The sequence below is a fragment of the Suricata suricatta genome, chromosome 12, assembly GCF_006229205.1.
Source record: "Suricata suricatta isolate VVHF042 chromosome 12, meerkat_22Aug2017_6uvM2_HiC, whole genome shotgun sequence".
In the NCBI taxonomy this organism is placed as follows: Eukaryota; Metazoa; Chordata; class Mammalia; order Carnivora; family Herpestidae; genus Suricata; species Suricata suricatta.
The window spans coordinates 49,017,652-49,043,297 of NC_043711.1; the positions used below are offsets into that span (position 1 = coordinate 49,017,652).

A 25,646-nucleotide genomic window follows, 5' to 3' on the forward strand; every position below is an offset into this window, starting at 1 on the left:
AGAGGAAGAGAGAGAGAGAGAAAGAGAGAGAGTGGGAGAGAGTCAGAGAAAGAGGGAGACAATCCGAAGCAGGCTCAGCATTCAGTGCTCTCAGCACAAAACCTGACACAGGGCTTGAACTCATGAACACATTAGGGCCTGTGCTAATCTTCCCCAAGGTCCTGTGTGTCTTTTTATTCCCATCTCACAAATGAAGAAGCTGAGGCACAGAGTTAAAGTAACAACACACAAAGACACACAGCTGATAATTGATGGAACCAGGATTATGAACCTAGGAACCCAGAAATTGAAAAATTCTGGACCCGAGAACCACACCCTGGTCAACACCTCCCTGTCCTTCACATGCACTGTCTCCTTTAACCCTCACACTGCCCCTGGGAAGTAGTTGACCTTAAAACCATTTGATAGACACAGAAGATGAGGCTCATTGAAACCAAAGGACTAGCCCAATTTACAGACAGAAAACTGAAGTTCACAAAAGTGGGTTCAGATCTACAAACATCACACACAGCATCTTGTCTGCCAGGCACTGTGCGGGGGGCTCGGGAAATAGTGACTTCAGAGCGTATACAAGTGACCGCTCCTTGCTCACTTGACTTCTCGGCATTTATATGGGTAAAACCTTTCTGAGAGCAACCGAGCACTGTCTTAAAAGCCTTAAAAATGAGCAAACTTTTGACCCAAAAATTCCTGTTGCAGAAACCAACCATAAGATAATAGCAGAGACCGTGACAAAAGTATTTATACAAAGATGCTCACAGCAGCATTATTTCTAAGAGTAAAATAATGGAGATTAACCTAAGTGTTCAGCAATAAAAGATTGGTTTAAAAAGTCTGGGTAATCTCTACCATGAAATTCTATGGAATCATTTTAAAATGGTACAGAAATATATTTATTGACATTGCAAAATTTTGTAATACAGTGTCATATAATTTCTTAGGTGACATAAGATAGTAAAGTCATACATGCAGGCTCATGTCATTTGGGAAATGTACACTGGAAATGAATAGATATGAGAACTTATAAAAATGTATTTGCATTTATATGTATAAATAAATCCCTATGGTACCAAAGTGATTATGGCAGAGTGATAATATTCCAAGAGATTTTAATGTGTGTGTGTGTGCTCATGTCCATTTTCCCAAATTTCCTGCAATGAGCGTGTAGTATCTGCCACCCATGCAGAGATTTTAATTTTTGTGGGGGTGGTTGAGGAAGTGGCTGAGGCCACCAGCCATATCTAGGATTCAGACTCAGAGTCTTGGGACACCATGTCCAGCCCTCTGCCCCTTGCACCCTTCAGCATACCTGCCCTCCTGGCCCCACCTCCCCAAACCCTATCCCACCCTGGCTGGCAGTGATGCCATGGCCAGCCTGGGACAGAGATATCTGAGCAGGTGGAGTGGCCCGCTTGCCCACCTTTTTGAAGAGTCTGATGACATCCTCGCTGATCTGTGAGAGGCGGACGATGACATTGTTCATGAAGATGTCATTGAGGGTGGCATGATCTCGACTCTCCCGCCTGGTCTGATGCAGGACCAGATACCAACAGTTCACGGGTGAGAGGAGGTACTGGTCTTTCCTGTGGAAACCAAGGCAGCTCAGGTTGGCCTCACTGGAACTGTCATGCACACAGTGTTCTGCATTGTCATTCACTATAGCTCTTTTGACCCTCATGGGGCCCTTTTAAGTTCAGTTTCATTGGAACACACTGACAGCTAGTGAAGCGATCCCCCCAAGGTTCCAGAGCAGTGCAGGGGCCAAACCCAGGTCTTTGGGTTCTAAGTCCTATCCCATTCTCCTCTCCCACTGCATGTGGCATTTGCTATGTGCATTCCTCCCTTCTGGGCAGAAGCTGCCTTCCATGAGGCTAAGAAACACTCAACTAATTGTGTTTGAAATACCCATATTAGTTCTAAAACTATGCAGTGGAAAAACTAAAGTGGACCCTCCCCTGACTCCCCCAGTCCCTTTGTTCTCTTCCGGGTCAGCTTCTGTGTCTTGGCTTCTTGGAAACACATCTTTGTCTCCCAGTGGAGGTGGGGGCTTAAAGGGTTTCATGGTCTGTATTTGGGAGGATGTTAACCCAACTTCCAAATGGGATGCTTGAGTAAAGTACATACAAGACATATCTCTTTCCAGTAACAACTGATAGGTCTTAGCAGCCTCTAAGTGGGTATTTTGCTAAAGCATGGGTTCTCAAAGTGTGGTCCTCAAACCAGCAGCAACATCACCAGAGATCTTGCTAGAAATACAGATTCTCGAGCCCCATTCCAGACCTGCTGAATCAGAAATGCTAGAGGCAGCAATCTGGTTTTTAACACACCCTCTAGGGGATTCTGATTCAAGCTAAAGTCTGAGAACCAGATATCTACATACCATAGTTTCCAAAGGTTTGAGAAATGGGATGTTTCTGAAAAATGAAATGGGGGAATATCCCTCTCTTATGTACACTTTCTCCAGAGCCCTTCTGTTGGCCTCAGTAAAGGGTGTGTGTGTGTGTGTGTGTGTGTGTGTGTGTGTGTGTGTGTACATCCTACCCTCCAGAAAGAAGGAGGGAAGGGCAATTAGAAACTGATAATCTCATGTTGCCACATGTGGTGTTGCGCTGTGTTCTTCTTGCCCTCTGGCCCTGATTCGTCCCTTACTCTACTTCCCAGGGTGGGAAGGACATGTTGGAAAGACAGGATGTGGGGGAGAGTACCATCTGCATGTGAAGGTAGTGGCCTCTACATTGCCCCTACACCTGCATTCTCCCCTCGTGCCCTCAGGGTGGGCCACCCGCAAGGGCTGGCCACAGAAGCAGTCAGTGGCCCACTACCAGGGATTCTGAAAAAGGGAATTCTGCTGACTCTCACTATGATCACATCATCCCCCCACAGCCAAGTGGATGTGCTGGGGGTGCAGCCCTGATGCTCTCCGGGCACCCGCAGCACCCCCACACCCCATACCCCACTTGAACACCTGAGCTTGGGAAGGACAGGTGAGGAGGGGCCTCTGACAGGAATTTTCTTGCTGTCACCAAATAGGCTAAAACACTGCCTACATAGCAGGAATCGGGGAGAAGAGTGTGTAGAGGATGGTTATGGTGGAAAATGCCTAAAGTAAAAGGAAGAGATAGGCTGCCATAGTAAAAAAAATTAACAAATTGCTTCCTTGCTTGTAGCCTAGAGAAAAAGCTAGAACACACAAAAACCCAACCACCCAGCCCAATTCCCTCAGCATTTACTCAGTGTCAGGTCTCGGGTGGGCTGTGGGTGACCGTGATGCAGACATGCCTTGGAGGGGCTCCTTTTCAAGTGGCTGAGGCAGAGGAAAGGATTACAGTGGATGGTGAGAAAGTGCTATAATGGACACACCAGGAGCATCAGTTCTGCTTGAGAAGGTGGAGAAGGCACCACTCTCCCCTGTGCTCTCCACATCCTGGGCATGCAGTCCCCCCTTCCTTTGTGCCAGGTTCCCACCCACTTGGGGCCTTCATGCATGCTGTTCTCTCCATCTGGAATGCGTGAGCCCCTGCTCTTCTTGTGACTGCCTCCTTCTCTTCCTCTCGGTCTCAGCTGCAGTGATACCCCCACAAAGAGCACACCTGTGTCAAACGCTAAGGCATGGGTTCTCAAACTGTGGTACCTGGACAAGCAGCACTGGCATCAGCCAAGAACTTGTTGGAAGTGCAAGTTCTCTGGGCCACCCCGGGCCACTTAATAAGAAACCCTAGGAGTAGGCCCAGCATCTGTGTTTCAACCAGCCCCTGGGTGTTCTAACACACTCAGGTTTGAGAACATTTGCCTGAAGGAGTTTCCATCCCCATCCCCCATCCTACTGTAAGTTCTTCCAGAGGAGAGACTGTTCTGTTCATCAGGAACATGCCTGATTCATAGTAGATGCTGTAGAAGAGAGTCCCATGAGAAAAGTACACATTTGTGCTGGGTCTTTAAGAATGGGTAGGAGCTTTCCAAACCGAGCAGAGAGAGATATATTGTAAGCATAGGGCACCATGGACAGAAAGATAGGTAAGTGGCTCAGTAGAGCCAGAATTTCAAATATGTTAAGGAAGGACTAGTAGGACATGAGGCTGGAGGGACAGAGTATGGGCTTGATTGTGGGGAGCAACGAATGCCAAGCTGGTGAGGTTGGAATTTATCCCCTAGGTCACATGGTTCTCTACCTAGCTGTACATTAGAATCACCTGCAGAGTTTTAAGAAAACACCAAGAGCCAGGCCCAATTCAAGACCAACTAAATCAGAATCTCTAGGAGTAAAGCTTTAGTATTGGTATTTAAAAAAATTTTTTTCTAATGTTTATTTATCTTTGAGAGAGACAGAGCAAGAGCAGGAGAGGGGCAGAGAGAGAATCCAAAGCAGGCTCCAGGCTCTGAGCTGTCAGCACAGAGCCCAACATGGGGCTCAAACTCACAAACTGTGAAATCATGACCCGAGACAAAGTTGGGTGCTTAATCAACTGAGCCACCCAGGTGCCCCAAGTATTGGTATTTTTAAAACATTTTCTGTAAGATTCTAATGTGTAGCCATGACTAAGAATGCCTGCTGTAGGCAGTGAGGGGTCATGAAAGTTACTTAAGCAGAGGTTAAGATCACCGAAGGCAGACTGCAGGATGGATGGATGATGGATGGATGGATGGATGGATGGATGGATGAGTGGATAAATGGGTGGATGGGGAAATACATGAGTAAGTGGATGGATGGGTAAATGAGTGGGTGGGTAGGTGGATGAGTGAATTAGTGGATGAATGGATGGGTAGACAGATGAGTGACTGATAAATGGATGAGTGTATGGCAGGATGGGTGGTGTAGACAAAAGCATGGGGCTGAGAGAGGGGGAGCAGTCAGGAGGTGACCTAAGTCTAGGAGAAGAGAGATGATGAGGGCCTGGTGGGGGGGCAATGTGGCCAGAGAAGGGGGGACTTGAGACACCTCCATGGGAGTGCAGATCATCGTGGAGAGCTGGAAGAAATAGAGAGGAAGAAGGAGGGAGGAGAGGAGAGTGATTCCAAGGCTTGGATCTCAGGCAACTGGTGGATGCCGATGACACAAACTGAGATACAACTGCAAGGGAGAAGCAGGTTGGGCAAAAAATACTTTGCACATCCCATTTTTCACTGCTTCCTGATAGAAATGGAAAGATTAAGAGAGAGATGAGATAATTGAGCTGTTACTCAAATTACTTCAGGGGCTTAGCTCAGTCTGGGATGCAAAAATTGAACAGCATCAGGGAATTCAATGCACAAAATTTATGGAAGTCACAGCCAGAAGGTGAATTTCAGGTGGGGGAGAAAGAAGGCAAGTGATCTTGAAAGGGTACAGAAGTGCTGGCATGGCTTGGGGGCCATGAAATGAGGTACCCTGGTCAGAGAGACTCGGTCAGAGAAAGACTGCACAGCCCCTCCTCATCAGAAGCTGTGGGCAGGAGAAAATTGCAGCAATCTCTGACAGAGTCCCACAGGGAGGCAGGATGAGTGGAGGCTAGCAGGAGAAAGTTACCCGAAAGCAACCAAGGATTCGTCAAGCTAAAGTGAGCAGCTGCTGGGAAGACGAGGGTCTTGGTTCTCTCAGGCTTCTTCACTCATTCACCGTCTGTGTGTAAAGACCAGGCACAGTGAGGTGCTGAAGATGCAGCAGGGACCAGAGCAGGCGAGACCTTGTCCCTACGTGCCTTCCACTCAAGTGAGGGGACACACAGGGGAACAGAAAATGATGACCCAGGCTCATACATGTTGTCATGAGAAGGAGCTATGGAGCACAGGAGGGCCCCTTTGCTCACATTTGGTGGTGAGGTTGGTGGTGAGGTAATGGATGGCTTCCCAGAGGAAGCACTTTCTAGACTGAACACTAAAGGCTGCACTGAAGTTAGAGAGAGCTTTCTAGATGGAGGAATATGGTGAACAAAGGCCCAGGGGGAGGCTGGAGAGAGCATATGGGGGAGTAGAACATAGTCGAGGGAGGCTCAGGCATGGCATTCTGGGGTGGAGGTGGGAGACTGGAGAATCAGACAGAGGCCACATAGGGGCCTTTATAAGCTCCACTACAGAGTTTGAGCTTTGTCCTCAAGTCAGTGGGGGGCCACTGAAGAATCTAGAGTAGGCGAGTGAAAGGATAAAATTGCATTTGCAGACTCTAGCTTCGGCTACTCTGTGGAGAATGGGCTCCAAGGGGCCAAGAGAGAAGATGAAGGATTCAAGAAATACCTAGGTACTGAACAGACTGGGCCTGGAGATTGATCAGTTGGACTTTGAGATGGGACCAGAGAGGGAGGAGGAGATGTCCAGAAGATTCCCAGGTTTCCTGGGTTGGGCACTTTGGGAGAGCAGGGGTGGCTCTGCTCTGCTATGGTGAGGAGGAGCAGGGCAGTGGTGAGGCAGGCAGGGATGGAGAGGCACTTGGTTTGAACAGGGCTTAGGGAACACCCAGATGGTGGTATCTGGGCTAGAGAAACAAATGGAGAAGCTGGCACCGAGCACTCAGATGCTATTTGAAACCATGGAATGACATGGAACTCTTTACAAATGTGCATGGCCATGTGGCAGAAGGGACAAATTCTCAGGAGCCCACCATCACCTAGGATGGTGATGATGGGCTGGCCCATCCTTCTCTGCAGAGATGCAGACCTGGCCCGCCACCATCCACTTGGTCTATTCCAGAATGGGAGTTCTGCTCATTCTGCTGGCCTCACCTTCTCCCAGCCCTGGTTCCCTTCGAGTGGGGCAGCTCATTCATAGACTACAAGGCTGAGGGGGAACAGGGCTGTCCACAGCCAGGGTCAGGGGCGGAACTGACTGCTCTGTGGAAAGCTGCCATCCATCGCCTTGGCCACAATGGTGCCAGGCTCTCACCATGTCAGAAAGAAACAGCAAGAGCCACAGATGGAACCCAGCATGGCAAACCAGAAAGATACCTGGACTTGAGGGTGAGGGCTCACCTGTGTCCAACACACTGCCTCCATGACGTTATGCAGGTTTGTGCATAACCCCTGTGTTCTAGCTACTCAAATGGTCCCATTAGCCTTGGGATTAAACACCAGAAAGCAGTTCCATGGTCATTCACGCAGCTGTTCATTCCACTCAATACACTTTTTATTGAATATTTCATGTCATCCATACCCCAGGGATATAATTTTGAGCACAACAGACACAGTTCTTGTCTCTGTAGAGTTTATAGTCTAGTGGGAGAGACAGACACACCTCAAGAAATCCTGCAAATGTGTGTCAAGTCACAACTGCAGGAAGTGCTAGACAGCATGGTGCCATGGGAGCCCATAACAAGAGGACCTGGCCTGGGAGTCTCTGAAGTATCCCTGAGGAAGGGGTATCCAGGCTGGGCTCTAAGGGAAGAGAACAGGAAGCTTGGTAAAGAGGGTGGGAGGCGAGGCTCAGGGACAAGGGCCCAGGCAAAGGGAAGAGAATGGACAAGTGTGGCAGAGCATGGTGCATTTAAGGAACTGAATAAAGTCCAATGTGGCTGGAGCCCAGGAAGCAAAGCAGAGGAGGGGACAGGTGCCGGGTCTTGAGGGCTCAGGCCTGTGCATCGATCACCATCCCACTGGCCATCTGGATTATACCGGAGCCCCAGGAAGAAGCACCCAACCACACGTGGAAGAGCTGGACACCAGCCTTCCTTTTACAGGGGGTTACCTGTCCCTTTTGAGAATGCAACCCCTGTGACCTGAAACCCAGCTCTCCATTCCAGCACTCATTTCGCCGGCTATAGCCACACTTTTGGAAGATGTCACAGTGAACCTAGCCAGAGCTCTCTCCTCTAACGCACATCTTGAGCAGCTTTTCTGCTTTCCAATCTTGCATCCCAGTATCTATGCAGCAGGCAGAAGCAGCAGGCATATGCATATATATGTGAGAACTTTCACATATATATGTATATATATTTTCTTTATTTTCTATTCTTCTGGCCGGAAAACAGCAATGAAAATTTCTGGTGAGTCACAGCTTTCTTTCTTTGGCTAGAGTTTCTGGGTATGAGGCTCCAAGAAAATGCAGCTTGGAGGAGCAAGGCCTTGCCAAGCTGGTGAGCTAGGGAAATGAAATTAGCAGTGAGCCAGCTTCTCCTGCTTCTCAGCTGGGGGCTGGAAAATTCCACTTAGCAAACAGAACCCATTTCCAAACCTGCAGAGCCCCACACTGCAGATGAATCCAAATCTACTGCCCTGGGACTGTGATTCCTCCGGGAGAGAGGCAGGCTCTTGCAGCTGACACCATCCCCAAGACGCCAAATCCCTGCCTCTGGCTTCCGGCTCCCTTCTAGGACGTTTTTTGGGGCTTACACTGGTTTGCTCTGCAGACTGCCAGCAAAGCTGCCCCTGGAAAGAGCTCTCTCAATTAGTTCCAGGGCCCAAAAGATATGAGTAACCTCTTGATACCTAAGGTTCCCTGAGCAGGATTTGGAATCCTTTGCCCTTGCTTGGAGCGTGAATCATTAAGTCCACAAATATTACCTGAGTGCCATCGTGTGTGCCAGGCAATGGTAAGCAAAATGGGTCACACTCCCTGATTCATGGACTGTTCAGTCCAGTGGGGGCCTCAGGTGATAATCAAATAATCACATAAATGAACAGAAAATTGTATCAGTGGTAGGGGTGATGAGGGAGAAATGCATGATCCCTCAAGGGTCTATAATGGGGGCTTACCTCACCCCACGGAGGTAAAAGTGGGTATCTGTTGACCATGCTGGTCCTTCTTATCATCAAGGCTTCATTTGAGATGTTTCTCCTGCGTGAGGGGCTGATCCTCAGGGGCTCCCTGGTCCCTAGCACAAACCCCTATTTTATTGTCATTACCATACTCCCATTCCTGAGATTTGCCCTATTCATTTACTTTCTGCTTCTGGTCTCTGACTTCTCTCAAGCTTGTCTGTTATGTTCACCACTGTTTCTCTGGCAGGACTGGGCATAGAGTTGGCTGAAGAAATGAAAAGTATCCAGAAGGATAAGCTGGAATCAGAAGGATGGGCAGATTTCAGCGTAATCCATGGATAAAGGGGAACAGTCCCGGCAGTAAGTGTGAAGGCTCCATGTGCATGGACACCTCGTCAAACTGAGAGAAGGCATGTGTGGTGAGGGAGCAGAGAGGAGCTGACCAGCGGTGCAGACAAGGCTGGAAAGGTAGCATGAGCTGGGGGGCAGGATGAGCATCTAGGCTGGGTACTGTTGTACAAAGAGCTGCTACAACAAAGCACCACAGTGGGGGCTTAAACAGCAGAAATGTGTTGTCTCACAGTTCTGGAGGCTACAAGTCTGAGATCAAGGTGGCAGCAAGGTAGGTTCCTTCTGCGGGCTGTGAGGGAGACCCAGTTCCATGCCTCTCCTCTAGATTCCAGTAGTTTGCTGGCCACCTTTTGTGTTGCTTGGCTTATAGACATATCACCCCAATCTCTGCCTTCGAGTTCACATGATGTTTTCCCTGTGTCTGTGTCCAAATATCCCCTTTTTATAAGGACATCAGTCATGCTGGGTGAGGGCCCATCCTATGCCCAGGTTAACTTGATTATCTCTGCAAAGACCCTATTTCCATATAAGGTCACATTCTAAGGTTCTGGGGTTAGGACTCCAACATGTGAAATTTTTGGAAGACACAATTCAAACCTTCTCCAGGCAGTGGATGAAGCCCTAAGCCAGGGATAGGTTTCTTTATTTATCTTTATGTATTTATTTTTTTTTACCTCCCAAGGAATCAGGCCATTGTATTGTGAGTTGGAGAGGTTCTGACTCTGATTAAACTCTGCTGCTAATCAGCTGTATATTTTGGGCTTGTCTACCTCTCTGAGGCTCTACTGTCTCATCTATCATATGGGTGGAGGACTGACTCAGTGGCCAGTGAGGGTCTTCAAATGTTAATGACATCGACTATATTTTCCAAAGCCAAAATGCACACACATGAACTGACAGAGGCTTTTTTGTTCACAATTCCCCAACTTAATTATTTGAAAAGCCTTACAAAGATGCACAAAAATGAAAATAGTGAATAGCCATTACACAGAACCCTTCATGTTTGTATCTTCAATGACAGAACAATAGGGGCGCCTGGGTGGCTCAGTTGGTTAAGCCTCCGACTTCGGCTCAAGTCATGATCCCACGGTTCGTGGGTTTGAGCCCTGCATCAAGCTCTGTGCTGACAGCTAGCTCAGAGCCTGGAACCTGTCTTCGGATTCTGTGTCTCCCTCTCTCTCTGACCTTCCCCTGCTCACGCTGTCTCTCTCTCTCTCAAAGATAAATAGAAACACTAAAAAAATTTTTTTAATGACAGAACGAGGCTGCTGAAACCCGGAAGGGGGTAGCCAGCTCTTCCTAGCTCATGGGCATTCTTGCTTTGGCACCTGTGAACACTGTGTCTTCACTCACTCTGAATGCCTTCCCCTACCCTTTCCACACGGCAAAAGCCCACTCTCTGAAGTCTTGTTCAAAACCTTTTCCTTCGGCAATTACCTGAGATCTCTCTAAACCACCATTTAGATCAGATAGTTAACCTCCAGACACCTTTTATGTTGTTGCTTAGCTCATCAAATGCCACTCTACATATATGGGGCTTGCTCCTTTGCTTATTCTAGAAGCTCCTTGAAGGCAGGAACAGTCTCTTGTATATCCTTGTATTCCTCCATAACCTGTGGCAGAATCTCACTCATTCATTCATTCACCTGTTCACTTACACACTCTTCTAATATTTAAATCTCTGACATGTGCTAGAGATAGTTTAGTCACAGTGGATTAAAAAGATGATTAGATGTGCCTTGTGAAGGCTCACAGTCTAACAGGTAAAATTCACACAAACCAAGAATTACTATGGCTATTGGTCTGAATTCCTCTGGTTTAAGTGACAAATATACATACTGGCTTAAGCAAAAATGATAGTGAGTGGGAGGAGGGAAAATTTAAAGGATAAAACATTTGAATAAAAAAATATAAAGGAATAGGAGGGAGTTGGCCTCAGGAATAGCTAGATCCAGGAGCTCAAAGGATGCTCTCAGGATCTGGTCTTGGTTTCCCCATCTCTTGGTTCTGCTTTCCTCTCTCTGTGTTGGCTTCACTCTCAGACAGGCCCTCTACAGATCAAAAATACCCTGGCTGCCAGTAATCCCAGTAGAAAGACAGCCTCCTCCCCGCCCCCAACATCAGCCCACTGAAAGTCCTGGAATTACATTTTATTAGATTATAGCTCTGTAACCAAGGTGATACAGAGCCGGTCACAGACTCAACATTGCTCAGGGATGATTTCCCAGAGGAAAATCTCAATGCTGTTATCAGAAGAAAGGAGGAGGGATGCTAAGCAGGAGAGAGTAACAGACACCTACTATGTTATGCTGTGTGAGGAATGGGATCCCAGAGGAGGGAGGGAGGGGCTAATTCTGCCTCAGGGTAGAGAGAAAGTCACAGGAGCATTTGCATTGGGCCTTGAAGTAGGCAAGAGGGTTTGCCAACTGCAAAGGGAGAAGATGGGAGCATCCTGCAAGGCAGAGGGAAGCCTGAATGTGAAGCTGTCAAGTCAGATAGGACATGGGCTATTCTGGGGCTAAGTGTCTAGAGCAGGGCTGAGGGAAGGCACAGTGGAAGCAGAGGCAGCTGTGGCAGGAAGGACCTCATAGGTCAAGGCTGAATGAATGTTTTAAGTGGGCCAATGATGAGATTACTGAGGTATGAAGGCCAAATGGGAAGCAGAGCAGCCATCCAAGTGAAGAGGAAGAGTTTATCCTGGGGGCTTCTCCTCAGAGCCATCACAACAGACAGTGAGTGGGAGTTTTAGGCAAAGGAGAGTGAATTGAAATCCACTGACTAGAAGTTACCTTTGGCTGATGCCAGCCCTGAGACAGAATAATTCGGAAGCAGAAGGACTACATTCATTGGGTCACCTGGCCAAGGCAGGATCTGCTTAACCATGCTGCGGTGCCCAGTCAAAGGCTGGGGCTCAAATCCCAGTTCTCCCTCGCCAGCTGAGTGAACTTGGGAAGTTAATTAGACCTTTTCTTTCCATTTTTGTAAAATAGGGTTGATAAGACCTACTTCACAATGGCGCCTTAAGAACTGAATGAGGTAATTCATGGGATGCTCTTAGCATCAAACCCAGCATATGATAATTATTTTATTTTTTTTTAATTTTTTTGTTTTTTTATTTATTTTCGAGAGACAGAGAGAGACACACAAGCAGGGGAGGGTCAGAGAGAGAGGAAGACACAGAATCTGAAACAGGCTCCAGGCTCTGAGCTGTCAGCACAGAGCCTGACATGGGGCTCGAACCCACGAACCATGAGATCATGACCTGAGCCGAAGCTGGACGCCTAACCGACTGAGCCACCCAGGTGCCCTGCATATGATAATTATTATAGTTATTATTATCATCACTATTATTACCATTAGCACTTCACTAGGTTATTAGGAAAGTCCAACAATGGATGTATATAGACATACGACTCCATAGTAGGTTTTCTACAAGTGCTGGTTTTCCTCCCTCACTGTGAACTCTCATGTATACTTCAAGACCCAATGCAAATGGTCCTGGGACTTGCCCTCCACCCTGGGGCAGAATGACTTACTCATTCCCTCATTCTCACACCTCAAAGTAACAGCACACAGGGTCTGCTGTCCAGTAGTACCTCTGAGCTCCCCTTGAACTTGCTAAAAGTATCCTTGGTGCCAAAATGAAAATCTCTGCCTCAATGGCAAAGCCCAGACAACCTCATCTTCTATTTCCCTACAGACTCCTTTGCCTTGGTTTATCCATCTGCAAAATGAGCGCACCATTATATATGCAGTGGTCACCCTGACCCATGGCTCCTCTGATAGGTTCTTTTACTGCTCACCTGTGGATCCTAAACCAAAACTCACCCTGTCCAGCCTTCAGGTCCCTTGTGTGTCAGGTGGGAATGATGACACTTTTTCTAACTCCCAGCTCCACTAGGATTCTTGGGAGGATTTAAGCAACTAAGGCTGGAGAAGTAATTTGCAATGTGTAAGGAAGGTAGTATATAATCTTCAAAAGTCATTATTATCTTATTTGTCTAATGGAATCGAGTCAAAAGTAAACCCCTGCATATTACTGCTTATTAAAATCTCCTTTACAAGATGTCGTTTATATACACAATGGAATACTACTTGGCAATGAGAAAGAATGAAATCCTGCCATTTGCAACAACATGGATGGAACTGGAGGGTATTATGCCAAGTGAAATAAGTCAGTCAGAGAAAGACAGATATCATATGTTTTCACTAATATGTGGAATGTGAGAAACTTAACAGAAGACCATGGGGGAAGGGAAGGGAAAAAAATAATTTCAAACAGAGAAGGAGGGAGACAAACCATTAGAGACTCTAAAACACAGAGAACAAACTGAAGATTGATGGGGGTGAGGGAGAAGGGAAAGTGGGAGATGGGCATTGAGGAGGGCACTTGTTGGGATGAGCACTGGGTTTTATATATAAGCGATGAATCATGGGAATCTACCTCCAAAACCAAAAGCACACTGTATCCACTGTATGTTAGCCAACTTGACAATAAACTATACTTTAAAAGAGATTAACAGTAGATATCATGTCTAGAAGTGAATGGAGAGGAGAGTGGGCTTAGAGTGGGTCATGGGCTTAGGAATCAGCAGGCTTCTTTCCTCTGATTGTATCAAACACCACAATGCCTAATGAGGAATGGCAAGCGTGCTTTCAAATGCAGTTATAAATAAAATGCAAATGGCCATAAAAAATTTTTAAATGAAGTCCATTTTATTACATCATCTATTTTCATTTTTAGAATAAAGTTTAAATGATATGCACATATAGATTTATATAAAGCATATCATATATAAATAAACCACATCCTGGTTAATTCTTTGAAAGTTGCTAATTATAGTCTCTGAAGATTCCAGGAAAGCTGGTGTAGGATCTAGAAAAGGGCCAGAAGGGAAAACTTGGAAGGAGAAAAAGGGGCTGTGGCTGTTGCAAAGACCATGGTTTAGGCTGAGACCCCTGCCTTAGAGTCCCTCCCAGGAATGAAAACAGAATGATGGAAAATGGAAAGGGTAGTGATGCGAGGCGTTCACTCCAGGAGGGGCTAGAATGGCTCCTGGGGGGTCTTCCATGGGCTTCGGGCTTTTTGCCCTTCCTGTTTAATACCACCCTGTTAATTATTTATTTTTTTACTTAAATGAATCTATTTGCAAAGGGCTTTCCTCAGTCTTAGTTAAAATACATTTTAAAAAACCAGCATCTCTTGCCATAAACAGAAAGTTAACTGAAGAAGTAGGTGCAAGGAAAACAAAATAGCATCATTCAATCCTAGGCAGATGCTGGTGCCTGAAGTCTGTTGTCTATTTGTAAAAAGGGGGATTAGGGAAGCATAGCAGCACACTAGTAACCAAACTGAGATGGTCTCCTTGAACCAAACACAGAGTCTGGAAGAGAACTGAATACTTCAGTTTATTGTTTATGGTTCATGTGCTATCAGTGATCGCACCCTCATTTTGAGGAACACCAATCTGGTCTGACCATCCCTTATGTGGCGGAAATGCCCACTTATAAAACTGGATCTTTGAGTGCACCCCTCTGCAGACAGGGAACTCACATCCTCAAGGCCGCCTTTTCCCTGCTGGACAGCTCTGGCTAGCGGAATGTTCTCTAGGTCGAGGTGATACTGTTTCTCTGAAAATGCTATCCTTGGACCTCACCGCTCCCCTTTCTGTAGCCACACCAAATAAGCTATTTCCTTCATGTGTTTGAAGGAAATATTTGGTAATATCTTGGTCTTTCCAATTATTCATTCAAAAATCTTCTATCATTGATCAGAAAGGGAGAGAGAGAGACTAGAAGCAACCCCTTGCATTTAAACAGCTGGCAGACCCAAATGGGAGAACCAGACATATGAACTGGAACGTTCCTTGAGAATCTGATAGTAATAATGTGAGTGACACACAGATCGCCGTGGGAGGCCAGAGGAGGAGCAGCTGACTGTGGGCCTGGGGTCTACAGCAGGGGCTTCCCAGAGGAAATGAGGCCCCAGCTGGCCCTCCTGGGATGAGCCAGAGCTGCTCGGGAGGAGAGAAGGGAACCCGCAACGCCTATACATGGAGGACTGGTCTAGACTGCTGGATGGCTTCCCAGAGAAGTAAGGGGATACCCAAAGTCATGCAGCTTGAAGCAGTTTTGCACTTTGGAGCCAGAAAAACCAAGATCAGAATTCTAACTCTGCCATGTACCTGCTCTAGCCATGTCCTTTTGAGCAACAGACTTAATGTCTCAAAACCTCAATGTCTTCAGTGAGAAAGGCAGGATAGTACCTGCCTCAGAGGTCACAATGTTTACCACAAAAAGTTAAATGAGGCCACACATGTGAAAGATCTAATGGAACACTTGGCATGCAGTAATGTGGATGTGAGGGGTATCGCAAGGGTTAAATAGCCCACACAGCACGGCACCGAGCAACCAGGAAAGGTGTGGCTGGCACCCTGTACTAAAAGAATATCAGCCCTGGGAAGTATTACTGGACAGCTATTACTAGTGTGACACTAGTCATAGTGACGGCAGTGGCTATGAATGGAGACAGGAGCCCCACCTGGAGGGCCTTCCCCCTCATCCTCACCTTGGTCTAAGCAAACCTTTCCATTCTGAATCCTCAGTCCACTCACAGGCTCCACTTACCTGCTACAAAAGTGCTTCTCTGCTTAGGTTTCACCTGAAAGGCTAAATCTAAATTATAGCATCTTTTTAGGGAAATACTACATCTGTGAGAAAACATTAATTGCTCGCTGGAATCCTCCCTGCTGACTGCTCCGTGAAGCTGAGGCCCGCTCCAAACCTTCTTCGCATAGACTATTAAACATTGTTCATTAGCTAGCCACGCACCTCCCAGTTCTTTCCAAAATCCGACTTTCCCAATTTCAAACATATCTGAATAGAATTCTCTGTTGCTCCCCCCACCCCGACAGCTGTCCAAATAACAGCAACCAACAGCCGGCTGGAGAAAGCATTTTTCTGAGGTATAGCCCATGAAAGGTAAGAGGTATCAAAAACTGTAAAGGCATCAGGATAGAAGAGGACATCACCTCACACACAGGGCACTATTTGCACATGGTGCTAATATTCCAGATGGAAATCTGAAGCCGGGCTATGACAGGGCTTTTCAAACTGGGTGCCAAGAAGTGCTAGTTTGGTGAAATATTCATCAATTTTACAGGGGAGGAAGAATTCTGTGATCATATAGCTTTCAGAAAGAAATCAACAGGCTCATTTACTGCAGAACTTCTCAGAGCCTTCCATACCCTAACAGGTGTCAGGAATCTTTAAGAGGGAGTATGGAATGGGTAGTTGCTCCTAACTTCATTCATATCCCCCTAACCCTGCCCTGGTCCCTAGACATCTCAGTGTATTTGTGTCTTAGAAAACCTTCTTCTGAGGGAGACAAAGTCTTAGTCCTAGGAAACCTCTGGCTTCCTAGAACTACTGAGCTTGTTTGGAGGACATCTGTGTAGCCCCAGAGGCAGGTTTTAAGCTGCCTGTGTGCTGCCCCCCACAGCACACTCCTGCTCAGGAAGGGTGCTCAGGTTTTGCAAAGGACAAGCCAAGCTCAGGCCAGGGCTGGCTGGGAAAGGACAGTGGATTATGGATCCGACTCTGGGGAAGAGAAGGGTCTAGAAGGCCAGCAAAGCCTAAAAGTGAGTTGTGAATAATTTATCATCTGGAAAACCATCACAGTGGGTGCCCTTAAACATAAATGAGCTTCAGAATCCCCTGGAAGGCTTGTTAAGATACAGATTTCTGGGCCCTACCCCTGGAGTTTCTCTTTCAGCAGGTCTGGGGGGAGGCCCCAGATTCTGCATTTCCTACAAGTCCCCACGTGAGGCTGCTGGTCAGGACCACACTTTGTAAACTGGTGCTCTAGCTTCCCGGCTGCCCAGTCAAGGAGAGCACTATAAAACCCACACTCTATCCTCTCACCAACACTATGCCGGGCACCAGGCACAAGGCGTGGGTGACTCTGCCCAAATGGCCCCACCAAGCTCCTAAGGCAGACAGCCCTTCCCTGCCTCCTACCAGCCTCACCCCAGAACAACTCCAATTACCACTGATCTTCGTTCTTTCGTTCAACTAACATGTACTGCGTGCCAACAGCATGCCGAAGTTGGTGCTAAGTGGCCCCAGGTCAAGAGCCACTCTCTTTGCCATCTCTGAGCTCATAGCCCGCTGGTTGTCAAAAGGGGGATAGACAAGAACAGAGGCGATTTCCTGTGCTGAAATCACCTCTGTGATTTCCCTCTGCCTCACTCTTCTCAAGTCCTTCTGTCAGGTCAGAGATGGAAGACATCCTTGATACCTCTTTTCCTCAATCCTACCTCTGAAAAACTACCCAGCACTGCCCACTCCTCCTTTCTGCTCTGTCGTCATCCCTACAATGGTCACCACCCACCTGTAGAGCAAAACTCCCACAGGCACTGCCTGTCTCCCCTGCTCCACTTGTGCCCCCTCCACTCCAGGTCATCTCTCAAAAACAGAAATGGGAGGGGCACCTAGGTGGCTCAGTCGGTTAAGTGTCGACTCAGCTCAGGTCATGATCTCACAGTTTGTGAGTTTGAGCCCCGTGTCAGGCTTTGTTCTGACAGCTCAGAGCCTGGGGCCTGCTTCAGATTCTGCTTCCCCCTCTCTCTAACCCTCCCCTACTTGTGCTCTCTCTCTCTCTCAATAATAAGTAATAAACATAAAGAAAACCAGAAATGGGATGATGCTCCTGCCTACTTACATTGCTTCAGGGGGTTTCCACGCTCCTTCACCACCAGTTGCAGCCCCACTGGCCCCTCTGCCCCTCCCCCTGCCCCCAGAGCTGCCCTTACTCATTCCTCAGGTCTCTGCCTAAATGCTCCTTCCTCCAGGCACCTTCCCTGACTGCTGTTCTAATAGGGTGGAGGATGAAAGAGGGCTGTGAATCCTTTGACAGTCCTCGACGAGACGAAAGCTTTACTTCCTATCTCCTTGAAGCTAAGCTCAGAGAGGTGGTACCATGCCAGTTCCAGGCCCAGAACTGAAGAAGATGGAGCTTCCTCACTGCTCTCTCAGGGTCCTGGGCTATGGGGTCCAAAGTCTGACAGCCAGCTCAAGCACCAGGTAGAGAGGGCCTGATACACGGGGAAAGAGGCAGCCCAGCTGGGCCCAGCCTTCCAGCCATCCCCACCAAAGCCCATAAGTGACACCATCTTGCCAGACCAGTCACCAGTGGAATATTCTATCACTCAGTGATGTCATTCAATGCCGTATAAAGCAGAAAAATCACCCAGCTGAGCCCTGTCCAAATTTGTGACCACTAAACCATGAGCTACTAAGATTTGGGACTAAGTATTACTGTTACACATAATACATAACCAAAACACTCTGAATTTTATTTATTTCCATCATACCACCTCCTGGGAAGCAATACATTTTCTTTTCAATTACCCAGGCAGATAAGGAGCAAATGGGGGAACACTGAACTTCGAATCAAGAGACCTGAGTTCTTGTTATGGACTGAATGTCTATGTCCCCTTAAAAGTCACATGTTGAAACCCTATGACCAGTACGATGGTCTCAGGTGGTAGGGCCTTTGGCAGATAATTAGGATGAGGGCAGAGCCCACATGAATGGAATTCATGTCCTTAAAAGAGTCAGCAGAGAGCCGGCTCTCTCTTCTCCCCACACATGAGCAGTCTGCACGCTGCAAGGGCTCTCATCAGAACCCAGCCAGGCTGGCATCCATCAGGGCTAGACTCACTGGGGCTGGGCCCCTGTGGCATGTGAAAGACTTAGGTGACAGCTCTGAGGGTTCACCCGGGGCAGGCTGGGCATCTGGAGAACAATAGCATAGCCTGTCTCTTCTCTACCATGCCATATTGCACACATTGAAGACCTCTTATTTTCTTAGACTGTGCAGGGTGCTGACACACAAAGATTTGTGGGACAAAGTCCCTACTCTCAGATACTGTTTCTTGAGAGACATGCACATGGCATGGGGCAGGCCCACAGTTGGTATGTATGATTGAGGTGGGCACCCAGTCCCTATGGCCATGTCCTTTGAACTCTGCCACCTGCTTGCTCTTCGAGGCTCAGCGTTTAGAGGTCACTTCCTCTAGAAACGTCCTTGAGTCTGACCTGGTGTTTCCTGTGTGTGCCCCTCACATTCTGTATTTGTTGATTTGCTTATTTAGCTGGTTTTTGCTGAGCACCTACCAAGTACCAGGCCCTGATTTACAGTAGTAAACAAGACAGGCCGTTCCTGTCTAGCAGAAGAGAGATGAACAGTCAAACATAAAAAACAGAAGAAAGAAAAGATCATCAAATGATTGCTGTGATGGACTTGAAGCTTCCAGCATTGTGCAAAATAGGTTTATTAGCCACTGTGGTCTGTGGTACTTTGTTAAAGCAGCCAAATGGACTGACGAGAGGTCCCCATCCCCGTTCGGACACTCGTTTGCTGTGCAAATCAGTTCCCTCTCTAAACAGACTCTCATTTGGAGTAGACTTTATAGACTGAATACAATTCTGCCCTCCCTTCTTTGCTCCGGCTCATTCACAAAGCCCTCCATCTCTGTCTGGCACTGGGCCCACTGCCCTGGGAATAAACTAACAAGATCTGGACCCTTCCCTCAAGGCCCTGAGAGGCTACCTGCCAGCGAGACGGATACTCTAAAATGAAGGATCTGTAAGACAGCAAGACAAGCCTTCTCTGGACAGCAGGATGAAGGACCCAGAGCACAGCTCAGATCCTGTTCACTGAGCTCTGGAGAGGCAGCCAGGGGGTCAACACTGGCTGGCCGTAGGGTCAAAGGGCAAATCCAGGCCTCCCTTAGAGACTCCTGCTTCCAAAAGCCGCATTAGCATCGTGCAGAGGGCCTATGCCAGCTGCACTGGCCTGGGCCCACGCCCTAATTAGACTTTCATAGTGTGTCAAGCAGCCTGCTTGGCCCAGCTGCCAGCTGGGGCTCCTGTTCCATCTGGTGGCCTCTGTTTAATGAACCCATGAGGGGCCGGCTGAGCTCATTACAGGAGATGCGAAGGAACAGGGGACCCCTGCCCATGCTCCCCCACTCCCCCATCTTTCCCCCATGTTCACGCTGAAAATGGGAAGGGAGGAGATGGTGGAAGGTGAGGCCACAGCCTGACCACACAGCCCTGGATGTCTCCAGTGACAGCTCCACCAGTGACAAGGGTTTCCGTGCATGCATCTGTGTCTGTGGTTTTAGGGGAGCATTTAGATCCCGTCACCGTTCTCAGGCTGCACTCTGGCTCTTTCTTATCAGAGGCCAAGGAGGCAGAAGGAACACAACAGTGCAAACCGGTCCCTTTGCACAAACACGTCTGGACAAGCTGCTTCTCTCAGAGCTTCACTGTCCTCATCTTTAAGATAGGGCAGTAACCCCCACCTGGCACTGCACTCCGTAAATTGTCACTGCTGTTGCTATTGCTAACAGATAGGCAAGAGAAGGTACCACAACATGAGCCATGTTTGCTTCTAAGCAGCAGGCCTAGGCGAGTGACTTTTTTCTTCCTATTTGCCTATTTTCTTCCAATTTCTAAATTGTATACAATGAGCATTTTACTTTCATCATTTGGGTCGGTGGGGAGCACATTTTCTCAAAAACAGAAATCTATCAGAAAAATGAGATTATATATGTGAAAGGGACTAGACAGTGCCTGGGAAGAGGTTATTGATAGGAGCTTCCTCCTAATACCCTGAGTTTGAAGAGACTGGTTATTAAAACAATAGTGGTATTTGCAAAGATGTAATAAATTGTTGCCCTTTGATAAAGCAATCTGCATGAAAGTGAGTGTTCACATGGTATGGCACAGACCAAGGGAAATGTTTAAGAGAGTTTAAAGGAAGAGCATTACTTGGCCAGAGCAGAATACACACACACACACACACACACACACAAATATATGGAAGAAAGGCAGAAGCAAGCCAGCATCCCCTGACGGGTGAATGGATAAACACAATGTGCTCTATTATACAGTGGAATATTACTCAGCCTTCAAAAGGGCACATGCTACAATATGGAAGAACCTAGAGGTTATACTAAGAGAAAGAAGACAGTCCCAAAGGGCAACTACTGTATGAGTCCACTTATATGAGGTCCCCACAGTAGTGAGATTCATAAGGACAAAAAGAACTGTGGTTGCCAGGGGCTGGAGGGAGAGTAAATGGGGAGCTAGTGTTTGATGGGTACAAAGTTTCTGTTCTGTGAAATGAAAAGCATTTATGGGGTTTGTATGGTGGTGACGGATGCACAACAGCGTCCTTAACGCCACATTAAAATTGGTTAAGATGGTTGATTTTATATTATGTACATTTTACCACCATTTTTTTAATGTAGAGAGAAAAACAAGATGGAACCCAGAGGAAGGAGGAGTGGGGCGCGGGCTGGGGGTGTGGGGAGGGGTGTTGAAGTAAGCTGCAGATGCCCTGGGGTTGAGGGCAATTGGCTGGAGACATGGCAGGTGGAGGAGGAGGAGGTCTGGGGAGCATGACAGCGGGAGAGACAGCCTCAGAGCACCGCCCTGCGGAGTGAACTTTCTATTCCCTGGGCAGGTTCTGGGCAGAGGGGTTTTGTCGCTGGCAGACTCAGCCAGCCACGTCAGATCCGAGCTCACAACCCCAATGTTTGGAGGGCAAGCAATCCAGACTAGGGGGTTGGGAGTCATAAATAAACAAGGCAGAGAAAGAGCCTGGGCACAGCTCCTCCAGAGGAGTAGGGGAGAGGGAATGCATTGAGCATCAGTTCCACGGGAAAGAGATCCTGCCGCCACTGTGCTGAAGGAATGGGGGAGTGGGCTGGGTGACCCCAGAAGAAAGAGAACTGGATAGGGTCAGGATGTCCTGAAAGGAGGGGGGATGTCACGTTGGCCCCAATAAAGACTCCTGCAGGGCCTGGTGATTGGTGGGACAACGGTAGACAATTTATTGAGCATTTGCTATCTGCACTAAGCACTGTTCTTGTGTTTCTCATTTATTTCCCACCGTATCCTCCTGCGTGGGCACCGAGAGGTGGGTAACCTGAGGCCGCAGGCCCTTAAAAGCACACAGTCTGCCTCTAAAGAATCATGGCCTCCTTTCTGCTTTGCTGCCACCGCACCCCCCACCCCCGGCCCAGGCCCCGGCCCCCTCTCACTTGAACTGGTGCTCCCGGGAACTGCGGATCTTCGAGGAGAAGCGCTCGGCCAGCTTCTCCAGGCTGCGGGAGTACTCGAGCTCAATCTCAGCTTTGCGGCGGAAGAACTCCTGGAGGTCCTGGAGCAGCTGCAGGCGCGACTCGGACTGCTGCTCCAGGCATTTGAACTGCTCCACCAGCTGCGTGCGGATCTCTGCGGGCAGAGGCAAGGCATAGCGGCGTTAGGCTGTGCTGGGGGGGGGCGGGGGCTGCAGTGAGACCCACCCGGCTGCCCTAGGGAGCGGGGCACAGGCACTGCAATTCCTGCAGCCCCCTCCCCACCGCCACCCCCACCCCTCACCCCAGCCTCCGCAGGCACTGGCACAAGGATTTGGCCCATGTCGGTTCTTGTCACATGGTCTAACCCAATGTTTCCCAAGGGTGAATCATTGCACATCACCACCATGGTTTTTGCCATACCCGCATCCCACCAGCATTACTGTTTCTTCCATATGATCTAGTAAATTGGCTCACTTTTCTTACTGAAATGAATTTACTTGAAGTGAACGGTTTTGTGTCATGATGCTAAAGGGAACGCCAGGACCGTGTGCCATCCTGGTGTACGGAAAATGGTTTCAACGAAAACAAAAATTTTGTAGAATTCTACCTAGAGACCACTGCTTACCAAAGGCCCTGAACCCAAGCTGCTTGCTCTCTATCAACAAAAGGAAAATGGGCGGGTGCAAGGTGTTAAAAACTTTCTCCAGATGCAGTTGCAACTGACAGAAGCTGAGAAGGGAGGTGGGGGGAGCTCTTGGGTTTGTGTTACTTAAGGCCACATCTGTGTTCCACTTTATATCACCTTAAGGTCCATGCATAAACATCTCAAGTACCCCTAGAGGAATGTCACCCACCCTCCAGGAAATACTGGCAGTAAACCAAATCTGTGCAACCAGGGCAAAAGTTCAAAAGCTGGGAGGTGGAAATAAAAGTCACAGCCAAATCGCTATAACTGTAGCCAACCTCATCTTCAAACCCGTCGTGTTACCCCTGCTGCTGTCCCTCTGCTTTAACTCCTTTCCGGCCATCCCACAAGCTGCTCAATACCTCAGTCTCCCCACAGCATTCTGCTCACACAAACTGCCTGCTCAAAACACCCCACAGCCCCCTTCTGCCTGAGTATTAAGTCCAACTCCTTGGATAGAACTCAAGGCCACCGGCCACCCAGCCACAAACTTTACTTCTCAGAGTTTACCCCCAATAGACTCTTGAAACCATTCAAACTAGTCCTTGAAAGGTCCAATCCCACCTGTATAAACAGGCACCCTGTCTGAAATGATGGCCAACACCATGTCAACAGCCTTCAGAGAAGTGGTCTTCACAGGGCAGCCCTCTACTGGGGTACACAAAGGCTTCTCCCCCTGGGGGTATGCAGGCAGGAAAAGTACAAAGGAATCAGCTGGAGATCCTGTTTCCATCCCCCACTCTTCCCTGCTCTGCCTGAGAACTTGTCTCAGTCCAGGCAGCATGCCTGCCCTCCTTCTGCACCTCCCTCTTCACACCTGCTTTGCAGAAGAAAGACCAACTTCTTCATCCACCTACAATCTGACTATGGTGCAGTGCCCTCAAGTGTCAAGATATCTGGTTGCCCCCAAAAATGGACGATTTAGGATGTTGGTGTTTGCAGATCTTCCTTTGGGATCATGAACACTTACTCCTCAAAGTGTGGTCGGTGGACTAGCAGCAGCAGCACTAGGGGGCTTATTAGAAAAGCAGAGTCTCAGACCCCAACACAGAACTTCTGATTCAGATTCTGCATTTTAGCAAGCTCTCTGGGGGGTCCTAACGTCCCTTAGAGCATGAGAAACACTGCCATCCACCATTCTACCCATCTAATTATGAGAAGCATTTCCCACACCATGGTACTTTTTATGTTTAGTCATTATTTATCAAATGTGTAAAATATTGCTATAATTTTGATGAATTGTATTGTATATGTATATGTATATGACTAAAATGGTAAATCAATCCAGAAGAAAGATATTTAGACCTTTTATGGGCAAAGGAAACATTTTAAATGTCCATTTCAATTTATATACATGTTTTGGATCAAAAGAAGTATGATAGAGGGGTGCCTAGTTGGCTCAGTCGGTTAAGCATCCAACGTCGGTTCACGTCATGATCTCGTGGTTTGTGAATTCAAGCCCTGCATCAGGCTCTGTGCTGACCCCTCAGAGCCTGGAGCTGGCTTCAGAGTCTGTGTCTCCCTCTCTCTCTGCCCCTCCCCAACTCATGCTCTGTCTCTCTGTCTCTCAAAATAAATAAACGTCAAAAAAAAAAAGAAACCCTGGGTAACGACACTGGGGTTCACCAACTGATGGATCTTTAGTCCGACTTTACATAAGCAAACATCTATAGTACTTTCTCTCTCAAAAATAAATAAACATTTTTAGAAAAGAAATATGATAGAGTAATCAAAATAATTTCAAGTATAAAAATATATTAAGATAAAATTCTGTGAGGGAAATAGAAGGGAATTATGAGTTCAAAAAAGTAAAGTGCAATATAAAATTTCTGACTTATCTGGGCAATGGATAGTGGTGGATACCAATTCATTATGGTATTTATCCTATGGCCTGGCAATTCCCTCATGACTACATACCCAAAACAAATCTTGAGTTTATGTTCACCAAAAAAATATATGAAATAATACTTATAGTTGCTTTCTAGCCAAATAATATAAATAACCCAAAATGTCCATTAAGAGTAGACAAGACCTTCTTTTTTTTATTGAGATTTCAATAGAGTATTATACAACAATGGAAAAGATGAACTCAAGCTACCTGCAGAGACATGCTTGAATCTCCCAGACCTTATGTTGATTGAAAGAAACCAGAACAAATGAGATCATGCAAAACTAGCCTATGGAGACAGAGGTCAGAGAAATGGTCACTGCTGGAGAGGTACTGACTGGCAGGAGGCAAAAGGGCACCTTCTAGAACAGTGGAGAGGTACTACACCTCGATCTGGGTGGCAGGTACACTGGTAAAAAGAACTGAGTGGCATACTTGAGATCTGTGCATGCTGCTGTATATAAGTGATCCTGCGATAAAGAGGCCAAATTAAAAATGCTATGTTAGTTTCCATTTGATGCATTTAATAGAGTAGTGTAATTTTATTCTACAAGGTCAATATTTACAATATGGCACAAATGAGATCCTTTGTAACTACTTAAAGTTATAATGAAATTTTTCAGATGTCAAGTTAAAATGTGTGAAGCAAGAGAGCTCTCCCCCCACCAAGTTCACCTAGAGGGCAGGCAAGCTAAAGAGAGTCAAGGACGACTCCTCCCAGGGAGGCCTGGACTGCTTGGCCGTCTGGGCCCTACTCTGAATTCACACCATACTTCCGGTTTGTCTCCATCTCTCGTGCTGTTGTTTTCATTCTTTCAGTACGTGTGTCATATCCACCTTAGCTCCTCAAATGAAATTTAACGTCTGAAGGTGGATTTTCCCCACATAATAGATCATCAGGA

The 25,646-nt window shown here is 47.4% G+C and overlaps 1 protein-coding gene across 5 annotated transcripts in view; it reads right to left on the bottom strand.

Annotated features, from left to right (window-relative positions):
* Positions 1-25,646, bottom strand: part of SRGAP3 (SLIT-ROBO Rho GTPase activating protein 3) — a 253,404-nt gene that overhangs the window by 110,866 nt on the left and 116,892 nt on the right. For all 5 annotated transcript variants that reach the window (XM_029916799.1, XM_029916797.1, XM_029916796.1 and 2 more), the window contains exons 2-3: positions 22,133-22,325; positions 1,421-1,583 (exon numbers count right to left, since the gene is read on the bottom strand). In XM_029916799.1, the coding sequence (XP_029772659.1) occupies positions 1,421-1,583; positions 22,133-22,325 (356 nt within the window). The remainder of the gene's footprint in view (positions 1-1,420; positions 1,584-22,132; positions 22,326-25,646) is intronic.